At 37.3% G+C, this 20,317-nt stretch overlaps 1 protein-coding gene across 3 annotated transcripts in view; it reads right to left on the bottom strand.

Annotated features, from left to right (window-relative positions):
• The window catches only part of ADAM23 (ADAM metallopeptidase domain 23), a 172,430-nt gene that overhangs the window by 15,341 nt on the left and 136,772 nt on the right, over nucleotides 1–20,317 (bottom strand). For 2 of the 3 annotated variants that reach the window (XM_007965996.3, XM_007965995.3), the window contains exons 19-24: nucleotides 19,219–19,269; nucleotides 18,437–18,500; nucleotides 17,085–17,190; nucleotides 13,897–14,016; nucleotides 11,741–11,909; nucleotides 10,455–10,566 (exon numbers count right to left, since the gene is read on the bottom strand). In XM_007965996.3, coding sequence (XP_007964187.1) covers nucleotides 10,455–10,566; nucleotides 11,741–11,909; nucleotides 13,897–14,016; nucleotides 17,085–17,190; nucleotides 18,437–18,500; nucleotides 19,219–19,269 — 622 coding nt within the window. Of the gene's footprint in view, nucleotides 1–363; nucleotides 455–10,454; nucleotides 10,567–11,740; nucleotides 11,910–13,896; nucleotides 14,017–17,084; nucleotides 17,191–18,436; nucleotides 18,501–19,218; nucleotides 19,270–20,317 lie in introns of all 3 variants that reach the window. The other variant, XM_007965997.3, reaches the window with a different exon arrangement.

Below are 20,317 nucleotides of genomic sequence, written 5' to 3'. Positions count from 1 at the left end.
AAGAATCCTAAGAAAACACACACATAAAAGTATCTTTGCCAATAAATGGTTAAAAAAAAAGTCTGTATTTTAAAATTACTTTTACAAAGTGGAGGAGCAATGGAAGTGTTGGGACTCTTGCCTTAATTGTGAAGATATCGGAAGCACACCCAGTGTTATGTTATGCCCCACATTGTTCCAGACAGGAGAAGGTTCTACATGACACAAGAAAACCACAGGACACAAGCAATATCCAAGTCACACCACAAGGTGCACTACCACAGGAAACACGGTCAACAGGACGAGACATGGGGTCAGGTACAGGCATCGCCTCACACACCAGGCACCACACAGAAACACTCTGAAACTGGCAAGGATGCTTACTCTATTCCCCACCCTGTGCCTCCAAAAATCACCCCCAGGGCCAGAATGGTGCCCGCCACGGCCCCTATTAGCCTGCTTGTGGCCATATTCACTGTGTGGAGGGAAAACGGAGATTTTTTAACAAAGGAAATTACACACTAATTTCACTAACATACAAAATAATCTATTCAGGACATGCTTTGAAAGTTGGCTAAATATTGAATTTTTTTTGCTATAAGATTTGAAATTAAGATCTACATACACATTGAAGATATTTGAGGATAACTGTGAATTTACCTTCAAACTCCGCACACCCTAATTTTAAAAAAACATAATTATCTTATACATATTTATAAACACACAAGTAATTCAATCTGTTATAGTTCCTACCAGATGTGAGGTAAAATTAAAAAGTAATTTAAATTGCGTAACAGCAAATCTGTATTTTGATTACAAAAGTAATAAGCCATTGGTAATTGTTTATAAAATTCTCAAACTGTAAAATATGCCTAAGAAGCCACATCTTTTCAAAATTCAGAATATATCATTCAGTTTTGTGAGGATCCTTAGAAATTCAAGACAGAATAGCTTTAAAAGTAAATACATGTTTACCTGGGAAGTTATTGAAAAGTATATTTCAAATAAGTCTGCAATGTTTGGATTTCTGTCATAGTATTTGGACATTTTGTTTTTTGTTTAGTAGTAGTCTCAAGTGGATAAACTATGCTGTGATAGAAAGTTAGGGTCTCTGGGAAACCATATTAATTGCTTCAGACCACCAAGTGGTAGACGACTACCAGAGTGAGACTCTGAATAACTTTATGTCACTGCTTCTGTGTACAGCTTTCCTATCCTGGAAAATGGGCCTGGAATGAGTGGGGGTCCCCAAGGTTCCCCCTTCAAAGGCAAAATGAAGTTTGGTGTTAAAGTTGGAAGACACATTGTTTGCAGTTGTGTGTCTGTGCCTGTGTGCACACAAGTGTGTGGACATACATACACTTTATCTCGTATTTCTATAGAAATCAAATTCAGATCACCTTTTCCATGAAAACAGAGATTGGCTTCAACAAGGCTGCCCTTCACGTGTATTGTGTGCTCTGAGACAGTGAAACAAAACAAAGATCCACGACTCAAAGCCACCATTTTTTAAGGCTTACAATTGGGCTCACTGACATTTTTAGTTAAATATTCTCCCAGAGGGAGAGAGAGAATCTTGGATTTCTAACACTGTTAAGCAATTGTATACTGCTTCATCTTATCACAAGATAATAATGTGAGGGAGAAATTCTAGTTTTATCATTGACTAAGCACAATCTGGGTTCTTAAAAAAATGAACAACAACAAAAAAAAGATGGGGACACAACAGAGAACAGAAAAGTCCCCTGAGAGTGTTGAAGGCTAAGGGAAGAAGACCAACACTGAAGGTGGCAGCAATGTTTCCCCACTATGACAATATGTTAGAACTCAAAATCACCTGAACTACTCTGATTTTCAAGTTATGGAGGCAAATACTGGGATTGAAAGGTATTCCAAATAAGAAGCCTCATTTTTAAAAAGACCTTAGAAAACCCTTGCTTTCAGAATACTAAAAATACATATTTTATAACTTTTTTTTTGAGATGGAGTCTTGCTCTGTCACCCAGGCTGGAGTGCGGTGGCACGATCTCAGCTCACTGCATCACTGCAACCTCTGCCTCCCGGGTTCAAGCAATTCTTGTGCCTCAGCCTCCCAAGCAGCTGGGACTACAGGTGCGCCCCACCACGCCTGGCTAATTTTTGTATTTTTAGAGACAGGGTTTCACCACATTGGCCAGGCTGGTCTCAAACTCCTGACCTCGTGGTCTGCCTGCCTCGGCCTCCCAAAGTGCTGGGATTACAGGTGTGAGCCACCGTGCCTGGCCATAACTTTTTTTTTTTTTTTTTTGCTTAAGTTTTAGGCATTGGTTCTCAGAGCTGCAATATATGACAGTCCTATGACTTCTGCAATTTTTATATAAGCCACGTATGCTAAATAATAGAAAAAAACCCTCTCCCATAAACTGTGATACTAAATGAATGTTAATTTTTTAGAAATTGTAAGAACTATATGAAAGATAAATAAAAATAATTTAAAAAGGCTTTTGTCTTTGCTATGGATATAATTTCTCACTGCAGAAACAAGACAAAATCACGTAGGTTTTAGAAATACAACCAGAGGAACAAGACATTTCTACAGAGGCTTCAAATGGATGTTCAAGATGAACAGATATAGTCTGTAATCTCCAATGAGAAAGAATAATTATCTCTACATTCTTAACTGATAAGTACTCTTAACGCTAAAGCAAGATAAAAGTGGGAAAAAAAGCTTTCTCAAAAGCATCCCTACCCTCCCTGTTCTCTCTCCCTCCCACTACTTTGAGTTACACAGTATCCTGCAAATACATGTAAAGTGCCATTTGATTCTTTGTCACTGTACTGAACATGGTTATCTCTTAAAGATGTGAAGATTTTCTTTTTGTCTATCCTGCCTTGCTTTTGTTCTCTTCCTTTAGAGAGCGCTGAACTTTGTTGTGGCAAGTAGGAACTTGTGCATCACCTCGACATAAATTAACTGAGTAGCTCACGGGTGGGTGGATTTTTACAGGGGACATATTTGAAAATGAAGGCTGCAGCTGCTTTTCATAGCTACAAAGAATTTATCATCTCATGGAAAAAAATTCTACTTCTATACTAATTTATCTATTCTGTAATTTATTCATTAATTCACTCATTCATTACCTACTAAATATCTTTTTTTTTTTTGTTCAAGGAACTATGCTGAACACACGATGATATATCTTATTTTCCTTCTCATCCTACCAAACCTGGAGATGGAACTCTTACAGCTTCTAGCTGACAACACAATCTTTGTATTAGGAATTTAACTTTGCTCCCTAATTCTTTGATACACTTACTTTTCAGTATAACGTGTTTGTGGAATCTGTTTATTACCTAGCAGAATGTTTTCATTTTTGTTTACTTGCTTATTTCCATTACTTGTTGTTTTATTTTTAGCCTTGGTCCCTGCTATCTAGGTTTACTTGTGCTAAAAGATAGATGTTTTGGTAAGTATAAAATATCAAAAACTATAAAGTTTATCCTTTTTTAAAGATTTTCTACTTTATATGTAGAATTCCTTTATAGACAAGTCATGCTTCAGACATTTTGAAAATGTGCTGTTTTGAAATTGAGTGGGTTTTTTTCCCCCTTATTTTTTGAGAGTTTCTCAAATAAGAAGGTGCATTATTTTCCCACGTGATTCCAAAGGGGGTTAAAATCCTGTATCTTTTAATACTTCACAGGCAGGAGGCATCAGAGTCATCATTTGTATTCCATGGACCAAAGTTCTTTCTTCAGGGATTTATTATTCCACTACAATTCAAGACTAGAAAAGTAAATACTAAATAAACTCTTTAGGTACTAGTGTATAATATTGGTATGTAGCTCCATATTTCAATACATTATACATACAATCAGATCTCCTTACTCTTTTCCAAAAAAGAAAAAACTTAAGTTCATTTTCAGACACATGGACAAATGTCTAAAAGGATGCAAAATAAATAATTTCATGTAAGGATATATTTCAGTTTATACTGTCAATGAAAATAGTTTTTCTGAACGGAAACAAAATAAATTCACAGTTATTAAAAAATTTTTAAACTTAATATATCCTTGGGTTATTGATAAGGCCACTGTAATTTGAAAAAAAAAATCCAAGTAGCACATAATTATACATAAGCATAATCTTATATGATAAGGATAACTTCTCATATCTAATCATCTAAACTATAAAATCAAAGATTTGTGCACTGACAAAGACAGTCACCAAAAGGATATATTGCAAAAGGTAAATGTAAACACTAAATACTCCTCAAGGTTAACACCTTAGAAAGCAAGATTTCAAAACTATTGTTTTAAAAATACTAAATGCTAATAATATAATACTTCCTTTCTTATCTAATTCCATAAAAAGCACCACTGACAAGTAATAGATCAGCTAATAAGCCTGATTACTACCTAGTTACTGTTTCGCTTTCTACTAGCTATTATGCTATAAGAACTAGTAGAATAACTTAACATTCAGCTTTTTTTTTTTTTTTTTTTTTTTTTTTTTTTTTGAGAAGGGTCTTACTCTCTTGCTCAGGCTGGAGTGCAGTGGTGTGATCTTGGCTCACTACAACCTCTGCCTCATGGGATTAGGTGATCCTCCCATTTCAGCCTCCCAAGCAGCTGGGACTACAGGCACATGCCACCATACCTAGCTAATTTTTAACTTTTTTTGTATAGATGGGGTTTTTCCATGTTTCTCAGGCTGGTCTGGAACTCCTGGGCTCAAGCAATTCACCCACCTGAGCCTCCTTAAAGTGTTGTGATCGGGATCACAGGCATGAGCCACTGTGCCTAGCCTCATTATTCAACTTCAAAACAGGAGTGTGAAATAACAGAAAAAAGCAATTGGCTCAAGATAAAGTGATTATGTTATATTCTTGGCTCGGCCACTCACTCACTATTAACCCTGAAAACTAACTTAGTTTTTTCATTTGTAAAACAAGGGGTCTAGACTGAATTGTTTCTAAGGTCCTTTCTATCTCTGATTTGATGAGTGTGGTTGTGATAAAAAGGTCTGACCAAAGCTTCCCAGGAATAATATCTCTGCCCACACATACCACTGAAAACATCAGCTGTGTCCCAGTTTCTCTTCCTTCTTACAATGGTGATGTAAACTATCACATTAGAAAATATCCACTGTATTCTACAGTAAGCACCTTGAGAAGGTGTCCACATACAGACAACAATTAGGGTACTTGATGTGGATCTCCCTGTAACAGGAGAGAATTCTAGGTCTTTTAAACAGAGTTAACATACACTCTGTCCTCGTAGAACAAAGCAAAATAATTTTCTATAATGATTTCAGTGGAAACAAGTTGAGAGAAGGACTAGGCTTTAAAAATATAAAAAATTAAAAATAAAATTAAGACAGGATTTTTGTATGTGAAATAAACAACAATGGAGAAAAAATTAAAGTAATGTGACAAAAATCCTTTTAAAAAAAAATCCTTGCTCACATGGTTTGAGCTTTGAGATCCTATTTCTTGTCTTTCAATAGTTTGGTTTGAGAAGTTGGCGTGAATAATCTAGCATGCCTTAAATTATGGGTCCATAGTGGACAACTGGAGCAAGTACAGGGTGACTACAGTGGCAATGCTTTCAGGTATGCTTTCAGTCCCCACACAGGAGAGGTTGAATTTCCTATTCTTCCAGGAACTTACAGTTAAAATAAATATCCAAAACACATCAGTTCATTTCTGACATTCTCAAATCAATGAAGATGGAGTCATAGAATTCGCCTTCATTTTTACTAATTTGGTCTTGATCCAAAGGGCAGTCGGGTACAATTTATCTTTTATGTCCATGTTCATGATTTTTTAAAAGGCCATATTTTCATTATGCTTCTTGAATTTTTTTCTCTATATACTGGAAGCACATTGCAATTAAATAAAACTAAGTATTTTTAATACTCTTACTGCACCTATACAGAAAACCTTCATCTATGGATATGATTGGCCACTGTGGGTGGTGCCCATTATAAACGGCAAGCATTTGGGGAGGGCCCAAACACTGTGCTCAATCAGGCAGGTGCCAACCAAACCAGTTGGATCATGAGAAAAAAGACACAACATGCAGTTTTTTGTTTTTGTTTTTGTTTTCTGAGACAGTGTCTCGCTCTGTCGCCCAGGCTGGAGGGCAGTGGCATGATCTTGGCTCACCGCAAGCTCCGCCTCCTGGGTTCACACCATTCTCCTGTCTCAGGCTCCCAAGAAGCTGGGACTACAGGCGCCCACCACCTTGCCCGGCTAATTTTTTGTATTTTTAGTAGAGACAGGGTTTCACCATGTTAGCTAGGATGCTCTCGATCTCCTGACCTCATGATCTGCCCGCCTCGGCCTCCCAAAGTGCTGGGATTGCAGGTGTGAGCCACCGCGCCCAGTCACAACATGCAGTTTTTGAGAAAAATCTTAGGGTCCCACACACTGCTGAGCCTACAGTCAATAAAACACTGATTGTTTTAATAACTTGAGTTCATTACCTATTACTCTTCAGCAAGGCAACAAAACAAATGAATATGGACAAACTGAAAAGCGGCACTAGCATGTCGCATCTCATTTCCTTTACATATTTTGAAAGAGTGTAATATTTATGAAGTGTCTGTATGCCAAGCATATGTTATCTTTTAAATAGTAGACAGTCAATAAATATTTGCTAACTGAATAAAAAGAAAAGCACATAATTTATCACTTGGAATCTTCTTTTAACCTGACAATCAAAAACAAAACAATATAATCTACAACAAAGTTTTTTAGTTTCTGTTTTATCAGTAGATTAATAGAGTTTTTAAAAGAGGTTAAAAAGATACAGATAGCTATTATAGATAAAAGCTATTTTTTACTTGTACTAAAATTGCTTGATTTTTCTGGAAATCTAAACATTTGTAAAAATAACTAGGTCCTTTATTTCATTTAATGACTTATTTTCAATTTAATCAAAATTATTAGAGATTCATAAGGTTTTTAATAATTTTAGAACCAATGAATACCTTTACAATGACTACACTGTCTTCATTAAGAATGAAAAAAGAAAACATGCAACAGGAAAGAAGCATACCAGAATGCTTATCTCTTTTTTCTTTTTTTGAGATGGAATCTCGCTCTGTTACCCAGGCTGGAGTACAATGGCACGATCTTGGCTCACTGTAACCTCCCCCTCCCGGGTTCAAGCAATTCTACCTTAGCCTCCCGAGTAGCTGGGATTACAGGCATGCACCACCACGCCCAGCTAATCTTTGTTTTTTTGTTTTTTTGTTTTTTTGAGACAGAGTCTCGCTCTGTCACCCAGACTGGAGTGCAGTGGCGCGATCTCAGCTCACTGCAAGCTCCGCCTCCCAGGTTTACGCCATTCTCCTGCCTCAGTCTCCCGAGTAGCTGGGACTACAGGCGCCCGCCACCTCACCCGGCTAGTTTTTTGTATTTTTTTGGTAGAGATGGGGTTTCACCGTGTTAGCCAGGATGGTCTCGATCTGCTGACCTCGTGATCCGCCTGTCTCAGCCTCCCAAAGTGCTGGGATTACAGGCTTGAGCCACCGCGCCCGGCCATCTTCGTATTTTTAGTAGAGATGGGGTTTCACCATGTTGGCCAGGCTGATCTCAAACTCCTGACCCCAGGTGATCCACCTCCCTGGGCCTCCCAAAGTGCTGGATAACAGGTGTAAGCCACTGTGCCTGGCCTCTTTTTGGGGGGGATGAGTAGGGGACTCAGTGTCTCACTATCACCCAGGCTGGAGTATAGTGGCACAATCTTGGCTCACTGCAACCTCTGCCTTCTGGGTTCAAGCTCAATTCTCACGCCTCAGCTTCCCAAGTAGCTGGGATTATAGGCACGTGCTATCATTACCGGCTAATTTTTAGCCGTAGAGACGGGTAAAGTAGAGACGGGGTTTCACCATGTTGGCCAGGCTGGTCTCAAACTCCTGACCTCAGGTGATCCACCTGCCCTCGGCCTCCCAAAGTCCTGGGATTACAGGCATGAACCACTGCGCCAGGCCCAATAATGCTTATCTTGAGCACCTCTGAGTTTTAATATTTTCTGTATTTTCAAATTTTTCTTCAATAAGTTATGTATTCCTTGAAGGATCAAAAAAGTTGTTTTTTTTGTTGTTGTTGTTTTTTTAAAGATAGTGTGGGATGCTACCACATTAAATGGAGAGAGCAAAGCAAAACAAAACAAAAGGCAGCTATGAGTACTCTTTCTCTAGAACGTGGCTTTCTTTACTGAATGCCTCCAAAGATTTTTAGGCATGGGTGGGTGAAGGAACAGGGAATAGATATTATAGAACTAGACAATTAATAATCCTGTACCCTACTTAAAGAAAAAAGGCAGAGTCTAATTTAGCTCTTACACTCTTTGAGGCATCTTTATACATCACTTGAGGAAACAGCATCTAGATCTTAAAAAAAAAAATCACAGACACACTGTGGAGAGAAAATCTGGAAAGAATGAACCTTGGCTTCTCTTGTTAGAGCTTAAATCTTCTCTAAATCTAACTTCAGAAGGTGGATCCAAGAATTTTTTGTTCTAGTTTTAAAGTAACAAAAGACTAAGTGTAAAAGTGGAATACGTTCCCTTTTAGAAATAGAAGGAAGAGAACAGAAATAGACTGTGAGGGTGTGATTATGATTCTTACAGAATTTTAATATCATGGGCATATTAAGCAAATGCATAAAATGTGTTTTAACACACCCACTATTACTGAACAATTCACATGCGTCTGAATCAGCCTAAACCTCTTCAGGAATTGAGGACTACAGAGTTTTATCTGCATCTGAAATCATCTTTTCCCACATAAACGATACTGAAGTTCAGAGAGTTTCAATAAATTTTCATCCAAAACTAAGCGGATCAAATGGTACTAATCCTATATGCATTTTCCAACCTGTCAGAGAAAAGCATGGCAGTTACGTACAAAAAAAAACTGTTAGCAGTACCATGATAAAGAAGCTGATGTACAATGTCATCCCTGTATATAAAAACTGGTTCTAGTATTTCCTTGGCTTCTTAGGTACAATGTAACAGATGCTGTAGTAAGCCTGTTTGTGACTGATGGTTTTTCTAGATCTTTGAAAATTGTATGAGGGGTTGGGAATCGGGAGAATAATGAAAAATGATTACTATACTCCTGATAACACAGACTACATTATAAGATCATATAAGAGGCCGGGCGCGGTAGCTCACACCTGTAATCCCAGCCGAGGTGGGTGGATGACGAGGTCATGAGTTCAAGATCAGCCTGGCCAAGATGGTAAAACCCTGTCTCCACTAAAAATACAAAATACAAATATTAGCCAGGTGCAGTGGCAGGTGCCTGTAATCCCAGCTACTCAGGAGGCTGAGGCAGGAGAATCGCTTGAACCCGGGCGGCAAGAGGTTGCAGTGAGCCAAGATCACACCACTGTATTCCAGCCTGGGCAACAGAGTGAGACTCTGTCTCCCAAAAAAAAAAAAAAAAAAAAAAAAAAGATGATGTAAGAGGGGCGGGCGCAGTGGTTCACACCCATAATCCCAGCACTTTGAGAGGCCAAGGCGGAAGGATCACTTGAGGCCAGGAGTTCAAGACCAGCCTGGGCAACATAGCAACACCCTGTCTCTACAAAAAATAAAAAAATTAGCCGGACATAGTGGCAGGATTCTTGGGCCTTGCAGTTTGAGGCTTCAGTGAGCCATGATTGTGCCACTGCACTCTTACCTGGGTGACAGAGCAAGATCCTGTCAAAAAAAAAAAAAAAAAAAAAAAAAAAAAAAAAAGGATGACATAATGGATGGTCAGAGAACAAGAGTCTGAGATCAGGTACTTGGGACTTGGGTCCTGGTCCCAGCCTTGTCTCTCACTACCTCGGTGACTATAGTAAGTGACCTGACCTCAGGGTCTGGGCCTTCTCATCTGCAAAAATAGACAGTGGTCCTAAGTGGCCCCTGAGTCTCTTTCTATCCCCAAATTCTAATTTATCTCCTCTTAATGACTGATTAAAACAAAGGTCCAGATTTTTCACATTTTCTTTGAAGAATGAAAGTTCTGTGAAAAATTCCAACTCCTTCCTAGTCAAAAGAGTGTTCAAAAAGAGCTTGGAAGGTGACAACTTCCTTCTGGGAAGATTCCAACATTGAAAAGTAACCAGAGTCTCATGTCAGCCAAAAAGATTTGATCTATTAGAAAAATGGCATAGCTTAGACAAACTACAAAATAATTGGTGACTATGGAAAGAGAATAAGGTTGAAAGAGAAAAAGAATACTGTATTAAAGAAAATGTGTATATTTACTTCTTCCCAGTCTCAGTTCTGAACTAAGAAGTAATTCAAACACATTTTAAAAATATGATATAATAGAATCCTTAATTCTGCAGTAATATAAATTATATACTTTAAAGGCAAAAAGAGATATCCTTATGTGTCTCCTCTTAAGTTGATGAAAATGTTATATTGATGCATTGGAACAGTGTCGATGAATTCAGTATTCTATGAATTGAAACTGAAATCACACAAACCCTTGGGTCCTTCATCCTTAGGGGGGTGAAGGTTCCTGACTGGATCCCGGATACTGCAATCTGTCCCTGCCCAGGTGAAATCACAAATGCAGGTGGCTTCATTACTACACACCTGTGAAGAAAAAGGAACAGATACGGCATTTTCACTGTATTTTGTAGAATAATGGTGATAGATGTAAAAGAGACGTGGGGGCAGCAAGGAAGCTTTAAAAGCTATTTGGAATCTCTTTTTAAAGTTTCCCATGGTTGTGATCACTAGACACGAGGTAATAATGCATAGATCATATTGTGTAACATTTTTTCCCATTAATTAAAGAAAAAGATTAAAAGGAAGAAATTCTTCAATTATTTATTTATTGTTATTCTCAAATTAAATTGAATTATTCATGTTATTCTTAAATTAAACTGAATCATGATATTACTTAAGTATACAAATGTCTGATAAGATACTTTTTCCTACTTTGTTCAGAAGTAGCTGTTTCTAGGAACACACTTTAAAAACATATATACTTCATTCAATAAATTAATAGACAGTGGGCTCAAAAGCATTGCTGGAGATAAAAGGCCAGGAGACATAAATCACCAATGCCTTGTATGACCTCACTATCACCATGTCCAACACCAAACTCACTTGGTGGCACTTTCCCTGCCCAACAAGCACTCCCCCCAACCCCATCCCCACACCCCTAGACCCTGGTAACCCTCTTTTCTCAGTCAGCCAAGCTGAGGACCCCAGAGTGATCTTTGTCTCCTCCCTCTTTCTCCAGGGACCCGCCAGCATGCTGGAATGGAACTGTAATCTAGATGAAATAAATAACAATCAGCAAACTGGAGACAGGAATGTTTAAACCCTTATCTCCCTGAGAAATACATTCAGGGACAGATTACTAGAGATGATAAAATCAAACAAGGAAGCTTTTCAATCTGAAATATTCTAATACCATGATTGCGATTGACAAGGCCAAATGTGGCCTTTTCGTTGTTGTTGTTGTTGTTGTTATTGTTGTTGTTGAGTTGGAGTCTCGCTCTGTCGCCCAGGCTGGAGTGCAGTGGCTTGATCTCAGCTCACTGCAACCTTTGCCTTCCGGGTTCAAGCGATTCTTCTGCCTCAGCCTCCCCAGTAGCTGGGACTACAGGTGCCCACCACCACACCCAGCTATTTTTTGTATTTTTAGTAGAGATGGTGTTTCACCATGTTGGCTAGGAGAATGGCTGAAATGAAAGTCCGGCCACTGTGACGATGCCAGACCATGAAGGTTCCAGCTGTCACATTGATACCTACTTACCCCATGGCCCGAACAGACTTTACCCTTGGAATCGAGTGGACAGCTGCTCATATTTAGGGCTTGAATTTGTAGGCACTTCCGATCTAAACACATCATAGACGGGCCACATGGCGTTCCATCTTCTACATAGCCCACATCTGTATCATCATCTAAAACTACATGAGCACCACTAAAACAAGAAAGATATCCATATAACCATTCGCACCACACTTAGAAATACAACATCAACACGAATGAGACTTGCTCTTCATGAAACTGAAGAGGCTGTCAGTGGATGTGGATTTCTCCTAGCATTTTCTTACTCCTCTTCTTCTTCCCCTTTCCCTACCTTTCCTTAATAAAAGAGCATGAAAAAGAAACTCATTATCATTATTAGAAAAGACATCAACAAGAAAAATGTCATTTGCACAAAGTATATTCTAAATCTTCACTTGTTTTCAAGACCCAACATTAAGACTAAAGGAGAAGTATCTGTATGAGAACAAAAGAAGCAAATATATTAGTAGCTCTCCAAGGCTTTCAGATGTAGCATAGTAAAAAAAAAAAAAGCAGATGATGAATAAAAACAGCAAATAAAAAATATTTTGAAAAATATTATTCTTACTTCAGAAGATCTGACCATCCATAATTGAAAAAATAAACAAACCAGTTATTTCCTATTGATATTTACAGACATGCCTAGCGTAATGATGGGGATAACATTCTAAGAAATATGTCATTAGTCAATTTCGTCTTTGTGCAAATGTCATAGAATGAGCTTACACAAACCTGGATGGTATAGCCTACTATACACCGACACTGCTAGATGGTCTAGTCTATTGCTGCTGGGCTAAACTCCTGTATAGTATGTTACTGTACTGCCTACTGTGGACAGTTATAAAACAATGGTAAGTACTTGCCTATCTAAACATATGTAAATATAGAAAAGGGGCAGTATGACTTTTCTGTGTTTAGATATGTTTAGATAGGCAAGTACTTACCATTGTGTAAAAAATTTCAGTCAATGGCAGACCACATATATGACAGTGGTTTCATAAGATTATTTCATATATTTTAGTGCTTACTTCTAAAATTTCAAAGTTGGGAATAATTTGAATTTGAATGATAATGCTATAGTCACTAACAGAATATCTTGCTGAATATTTAACAAATATGCTAGTTTAGTATATACAACAATATAATTTAGCAAGGCTATTTTATCTAAAGGCATAAAAACACACATTCAAATAAAGCTTGTATACGTCAAAGTAACTAGCTTTAGAGACTACAAATTTATTCCAGGAGGGCTCTCACTGTCTAAGACCTTGTTAGAATTGTCTTCAGAGTCATTTAAAAGCCAGGAAAGAAGTAACCATTTGACCGAGACAGCATTATCCAATTTAGTACTCAATCAATTTCCTAAAATTACTTTTGGATCATCCCAAATCTTGTATTATCTTACTTAAGGTGAAGATATGGTACTCTAAGGATACTAAAAGTTTGCAGACGCTGAAGGCAATTCTGTAGGGGGAAGGCCAAAAGTGTTTTAGCAACAACATTGAGTAAGAGACTAGTATCTTAGAATTATGACTACTTTGAAGGAAACAATACCTATTTGGAATATAATATGACTCCCTGGATAAACAAAAATAAGCCTCGTATCTACATGCCTTGTACTCACAGACAACTGGATATCAAATATTTGCTTATAGGTTACCTACTATTTTAATAAATATTTTCTATATGTGATTAGGTATTTGTTAAGCCATCTTCCAAACCAGACATAAACTACTTAAACTGTAGCTTAAATTCTTTTTCTTTTCAGTCATTAAAAAAAAAAAAAACCACACACAGTGTTCAAATAGTGACATACTCTAATGCTTAAAACTTAAATAATGGGTTAGAATGAACACCATAATTCTGCTCTTAAAATTATGATGACAAAGAAGGGTATATTACTACTAACTAGTATAACTTTGAGCAAATGTAAGCTGCAAGTCAATATACAACTTTGTTTTTTTTAAGTGACTGTCAACATGAAAGGTGATAATAATCTAAGTTAACTTTCCTCTTGTAAAAACTAGAAAAATCTTTGATTTCTGATTTTTTTGAAATTTGATTTTCTGAAATTTGTAATTCTTATGGCTTATGAGGCCTTCCAACATTTAATATGTTACCTGCAGTCAATCACCCGGCCTTGATGGTAGAAGGAAGTTGGAATGATCTCACCCTGAAGTTGACCAATACGTGGAGCTCGAGTAAGATTGGTACAGAGTAAGAATCCACAGAACACATCACTGAACATGTGTAAAGAAAACAAACAGACCAGACAAGAGGAATCAAGCTTAAAAAATCCAAACGATTCGGTCCACATTTATTCAAATTTTTAAAATATTCTCTTTCTTTCTAAACAAAAACATTTGATCATATATCATTGGTAGGTGATAACCCCCTCCTTTGCTAAGAGGACCACAGTTTTGTTTGGAACAGCAAAGTGCCCAGCCCTGAAAGATGGATCATGACTGCTGTCTCATCTATTCTTGGTACTCCCATTCTCGACACCCACTTTCCTATCCATTCCCCCTTCTCCTCTTCTTAGAGTTAAAAGTGGCCCCTGGGCTGTGAAGACGTGAGTAAAAGCTGGCTAGGGAGTGACTGGGAGGATTTTGTTTTTGGGATAAAAGGTTAGAGACTGACAAGGAGAAGACCTTTTGCTCCTATCCCTACTTCCTAGCTTTGAATGTGTAGCTTTTGCATCCTCTTCACAATCATGAGTTCACAAAGCATAAGGACAAAAAGCCAACAGGCTAAGGGTTGCAGGATGGAGGGGCAGAAATTATCTGGGTCTTTGGTGACCTTGTTAAATTCATCACCATAAGGACCTCTACCTCCAGTCTGTTAAGTAAACAATGACTCCTAAAAAATGGGCAAAGAATTAAAGTGGCACGTCACAAAAAAAGGAAATCCATGTCCAATAAATGTACAAAAATGTGCTAAATTCCACTTGTAATCTGGGGAAATGCAAATTAAAACCATGCTAATATATCAGGTCACACCCACCAGAACAGATAAAAGCAAAAAGTCTGATAATACCAAGTGTTGGTGAAATATGGTATAACAAAATTCTTATATACATAATACTGATGGTAGAATTTACTAGTTCAGCCATTTTAGAAAACAGTCTGACATCATTTGGTAACACTGATAACATCCCCTATGACTTAGCAAATTTTCTACTTATGTACAGGTCTTACAGAAAGAGGTACAAATGTGCACTAGGTTACATATACAAGAATATTCATAGCAGCATGATGCCTAATAGCCAAAAAATGAAAACAATCTAAATGTTCATCAACACAGAACGGAGAACTAAAGTATAGTATATTCATTTATTTGTACATTTATAAAAGTGAAATAAATAAATAATAAAAATGAACAACAGACAGCTATACACACCACAGAAAACTCTTAAAATGCTGGACTTGAGAAACTGAGAAACAAAATACAAAATAACACATGAAGTATTAGGGATGAAAACTTAGGCAGTAAAACTCTAAAGAAAAGTCAGGATGAAGGTATCTGCACTATTTCTGGGATGATGCTGCAATGTTCTATTTCTTGACCCACGTAGGAGTGACATGGGAGTTCACTTCATAATTATTTGGTAAAATGTATATTTATGTGTTGTTTATTTTTATGTTTATACATTTAACAATTTTTTAAAAACAGAGATGAGGTCTCACTATGTTGTCCAGACCGGTCTTGAACTCCTGGACTCAAGCGATCTACTCGCCTCGGCTACCCTAAGTGCTGGGATTACAAGCAGGAGTCATCGTGTCTGGCCATATATTTCACAATTTTTTCAAGTTTCAAACACATTAATTTCCCTTACCTTATTGGGGATTGGGTATTCTATTACCGGATATTACAAAGCTATCTTTTACAATAATCTAATCCAATGCCTCTCAAACTTTTTGAGGTCATGAAACAGAGAGAGATTATCAGATTCTCTAGAACATGGAGTGAATGAATAAAGCTAATCAAATTCAAGGTGTCCAATCCCATGGATTTTGACTACTTCAGGCTCCCCTTGCTCCTATCCCCTGACACCTCAAGGACTGAGGATCAACACCTTGGAACATCTGTGCTTCACTCATGAGACATCAGATAAGAAGCTCTGTTCTCTATTATTTTGGTTTAATTTTTTAAAAATTATAGTCAAAGATTTGTTGCCTCATTCATCATCAAAGACTACATGGAATTGCAAAGTTTCGTAAAATATAACAGAGATCATTAACTGAGAATAAAGCTTCCCTTAAATTCTTGCTCTGCTTCAAAATTAGGAGAATTTTCATTGCTTTAGAAGGGATGATTTCATTGTTCCACAGTAATTGAATTAACCTTAATAATCTAATTAATGAGAATTCTAACTTTCCTCAACTAATCAAAGAAATATCAGGCTGGGCATGGTGGCTCAAGCCTGTAAGCCCAGCATTGAGAGGCTGAGGAGGGTGGATCACTTGAGGTCAGGAGTTTGAGACCAGCCTGGCCAACATGGTGAAACCCCATCTCTACTAAAAACACAAAAAGTAGCCGGGCGTGGTGGCAGGTGCCTGTAATCCCAGCTACTAAGGAGGCTGAGGCATGAGAATCATTTGAACCCAGGAGGAGGAGGTTGCAGTGAGCTGAGATCACGCCATTGTACTCCAGCCTGGGCGATAGAGCAAGACTCAGTCTCGATTAAAAAAAAAAAAAAAAAAAAAAAAAAGAAAGAAAGAAAGAAAGAAAGAAATATCAATGTGCTCTGAAAGTATCTCATTTCCTGAGTAAAGATGCCTTTAATATGTACTAACTAGATGCTTTTTGGAAAGGAAAAAGATCTCTGGTGTAAATATTAGATATCTGAATAAATCAAATGTTACTACACTTGTGAAATGATAAAAAAAATAGTAAGATTTCACTTTTGTCGCAAAAATATATATGGTCTATATAGTTTGCTTTTAAACTACATGTATACTACTACGTTCATAGGCCATATATCTAGTAAAAGTAGAAAATTAAAAGCTAGTATTAATTTGTAATGCTCTGGCAAAGTATCTCGTCAGAACAAAAATAAAGTAAAATGTGGCAACAGAGAAATTTTCTGAATTCTGTGGAAATGGCATGACTCTGTAGCATAGTAACAGTTTAATCTATAGCCATTTGCCTCTAGATATAATAATATCTATTACAAACAAATACTTTAAATTTTGGAATAGGTGAACACTTAGAAAAAAATCATTAGCATTTATTTTGTGCTCATTTTGCACTTGCATAATAAGGGGTTCCAAGTCCAGTGATGATGCCCTCAGAGCTGACCACTCACTGTTTGCTGCACTGAATCCACCGGTCTCCATCCTTCCCGCAGTTTCCCTTCTCAGTGCCTTCTGTATTCAGCTTTTCATAGCAGAACTTGTCAGACCCTGCAGCCTCTTTTGGAGACAGGCAAGAGAAGAAAATTAATTTTCATTTTCTTTGTTATCCATAACCAGTAATGTGCCAGTAAGTGTTTAACACCTGATTCTCCAGAACAAGAAAAAAGAACATCCTGATTTGTAGCGTTTGCAAGTTTCCATGGCATAAATTCTCCATGGCTGATTTCACACTCAATGTGATGTCCATGGGCTTGCAAAATTCCTAAAAATTTAACAATTGGCTCTCGCAAGCTAATACAAAAAAGTTCCAACACAACACTGGTTTTAGCCTGAGACACAAATTTCTCTCCAATGCTTGTTGGTGAGTTTGAGGATGGAAGGTGCGAATGACTATCAGCAGGAATTGGTGAAGTGACACACAGGCAACTAACATTCTTAATCTTGTTTTATACCAATATTAGGAAATTAATTACAAAGTTGTAGCCCATTGAGGTTTTCTGTTGGCACCTGAGTTTTGATAATTAAACCTTTCAAAATACAAATGTCTCCATTATCTTTTCTCTGTCAAAACTAAAGCACTGAATGTAAATCAGTCAAAGAAATGATATTTGCCAAACTCTAAAATCACTCGTGCCGGAGCCCTGTTCTCCTTTTGTGTGCTTTCTTTTCCTTTGGGGTGAACCCAGCCTTGGCTAGAAAGGCAGACTCATTTCTCATTCTTCCCCCCGTCTGGCCCTCATGAACTGATATTATTAGAGAGGCAATGTAAATGTCAGGAAGAGGATATGCGCATGAACTTTTAGGGAATGTACTAAGAATCATAGCCATGTACCTGTCTGCATCTCAGGAAGTACATGCATCTCTTCACTTTGAAGTGAGACAGTAAATGACAAAATTTAAAAAATAAGTCTGGTATTTTCCCGGGGTAAAAACCAGAAAGCTAACTTGTGTGTGTTAATGGAAAAAAGGGGGTCAAATGTTAAAACCAAGGTACAAAATAAATCACATAAGTGGCTGGATAATCACACTGTACTCAACCCAATCTTTGCAAATGAATGCAACACCCCTTCTCTGAGAGCCACAGCCACTAAACGGCACTGCTCAGTTCTGACAAGTGCCCAACTTAAGCAGTTGTTTTCTATAGTTTTTGTGACTAAGATTCACAGTTCTCTTTATTCTCATCCTTTCTAGATTTTTTTTTTAAAACATCACTCCAAGCTGTGCATCTCAGCAAGACTGGCAGAGAAGAACACTATAAGAGAAAATGGTATGTGTAACCACCAAGCAAGGAGATGCGACCTACTTGTTCCCCAGATGTACTGACACTGGTTGTCTCTGGTCTTGCACTCGCCATTGTAGCAGCGGCCCTGGGGACAGGAGCACACATGTGAGGCACACACAGTCAGTTTGTTTTCCCCAACATTTTTACTACAATGTCTCCTTCTGGTTCACTTGGATAAAGTTTTTTCATTTCATACTCTAATATTTTTATAGTGACCAATAAGAATCACAAACATCTTCAGAATAACAGTTAAAAATTTAAAACTCTAAACAGAACTCATTGTACAGCTCTCTAAATGTAAACTAAACATCTAAAATTTGAAATTTTACAGTAAACAAAAACTGGTATATTTCTGTGAGAGAACCAAAATGATTTTTAGGTTCTTTTGTGTATGGATGGTTAGAAAACATCAAATCTGCATTTGACATCATGATACTTACCTGAAGGTTATAATATGGCTTCAGGGAACAAAAAAACTCACGACAGATTGTCATATTTTCTTTCCCACACCAGGCAGGTTGAAATTACTGAAAAATGGTCACAACTCAATAAATGAGACTCCCAGTTCTTCAGCCATTACATTCTTTTTTTTTTTTCTCTCTCTTAATCTGGGCAATTTGTCACCAGAGGTAAATATATTTAATATTTGGCATCACATGAAGCAACTCTAAATTAGAATCCCACTATAGTCATTTACTTGAGTAAAATTCCCTTCGAAGTTATATTAATATTGATCAAAAAAGGAAAAAAACTTTCCAACGAATCCTTTTTAAATTACACTTAAAATTTATAGCCCAGCATACCTGATTTTGATTGCATGCATATCCGTCTTGCTTATGAAGATTTGGTGGGCACTGCAAAATATTATCTTTTTAGTTAATATTCAGCATGCTAGGTACCTTCAGATAATGTGTATACTATATATAATGCAAGCATGATGGATATATATAACTAGAAACATTGAGAAAAACACATGCAACTCCTTAGATTATTAATCCCATTATTTATGCTATTATTGGTAAAATAAGTAAATAAGGGCCACATAGTGCATACATTTTATATGTTTCTTCTGTTTATGGTGAGGTGGACCAGAATAACAAGTCACATTCACTTGCCTACAGAGTTAAAAGTAGAAGAGATTAAAATGGACAATGAAGGAAATGAATCAGCTTGGTACATAGGAAGGGACACATTCAAGAAACTAATTTACAAGAACTTGCTCAGCTCTCTGAAAATGTCAAATCTGCATTTGACATCATGACATTTTACCTATAGGCTACTTCAGCGAAACAGAAGAAATACTTTGCCTTTCAACGCAAAGTAAGTGCAATATCTCCATTATATTAATAGTTCTGACCTCTTCAAACTACAGACATGTTACTAGAACAGTCTGTGATGTGATGGTTATTTCTTTTTATAGGTCTATGTATCAAATCATTTTTAAAAGAAATACTTCATTTCCCCCCAAAGTTACTCTCTGTACATTTTATTGACCACATTTAAGAGTATGTAAAAAGGTCTGCTACAGTGTTTAAAACAAATACAAAAAGAAAAAAATATGCAGGCATGGCAAATAAATAAGAAACAGCAGTATGCACCGACGTCCTCCCTCAGTCTTCACCTTCTCAGTAAATGATGTTCCATCCTTCCAATTGTTCAAGCCAAAGGCCATAGTCATCTTCTATTCCTCTCCTCTCTCACTCTCCCTCCATCTAGTCTGTCCATAAATCCTGCTAGTTCTATCTTCAAAATATAATTCCAATCTGACCCCTTTTCTCCACTCCCACTGCTCATACCCTGTCCAAGGCACCACCACCTCTCACCTGGATTACTGTAATAGCCTTCCACCTGAGTCCCTTGCTTCTACCCTAGTCACCTTAGAGTTTACATTGCTATCAGAGT

This window comes from Chlorocebus sabaeus, chromosome 10 (assembly GCF_047675955.1).
Source record: "Chlorocebus sabaeus isolate Y175 chromosome 10, mChlSab1.0.hap1, whole genome shotgun sequence".
Classification (NCBI taxonomy): Eukaryota; Metazoa; Chordata; class Mammalia; order Primates; family Cercopithecidae; genus Chlorocebus; species Chlorocebus sabaeus.
Note: the sequence above shows the minus strand (reverse complement) of the source record. Positions and strands in the feature narration are given on the sequence as shown.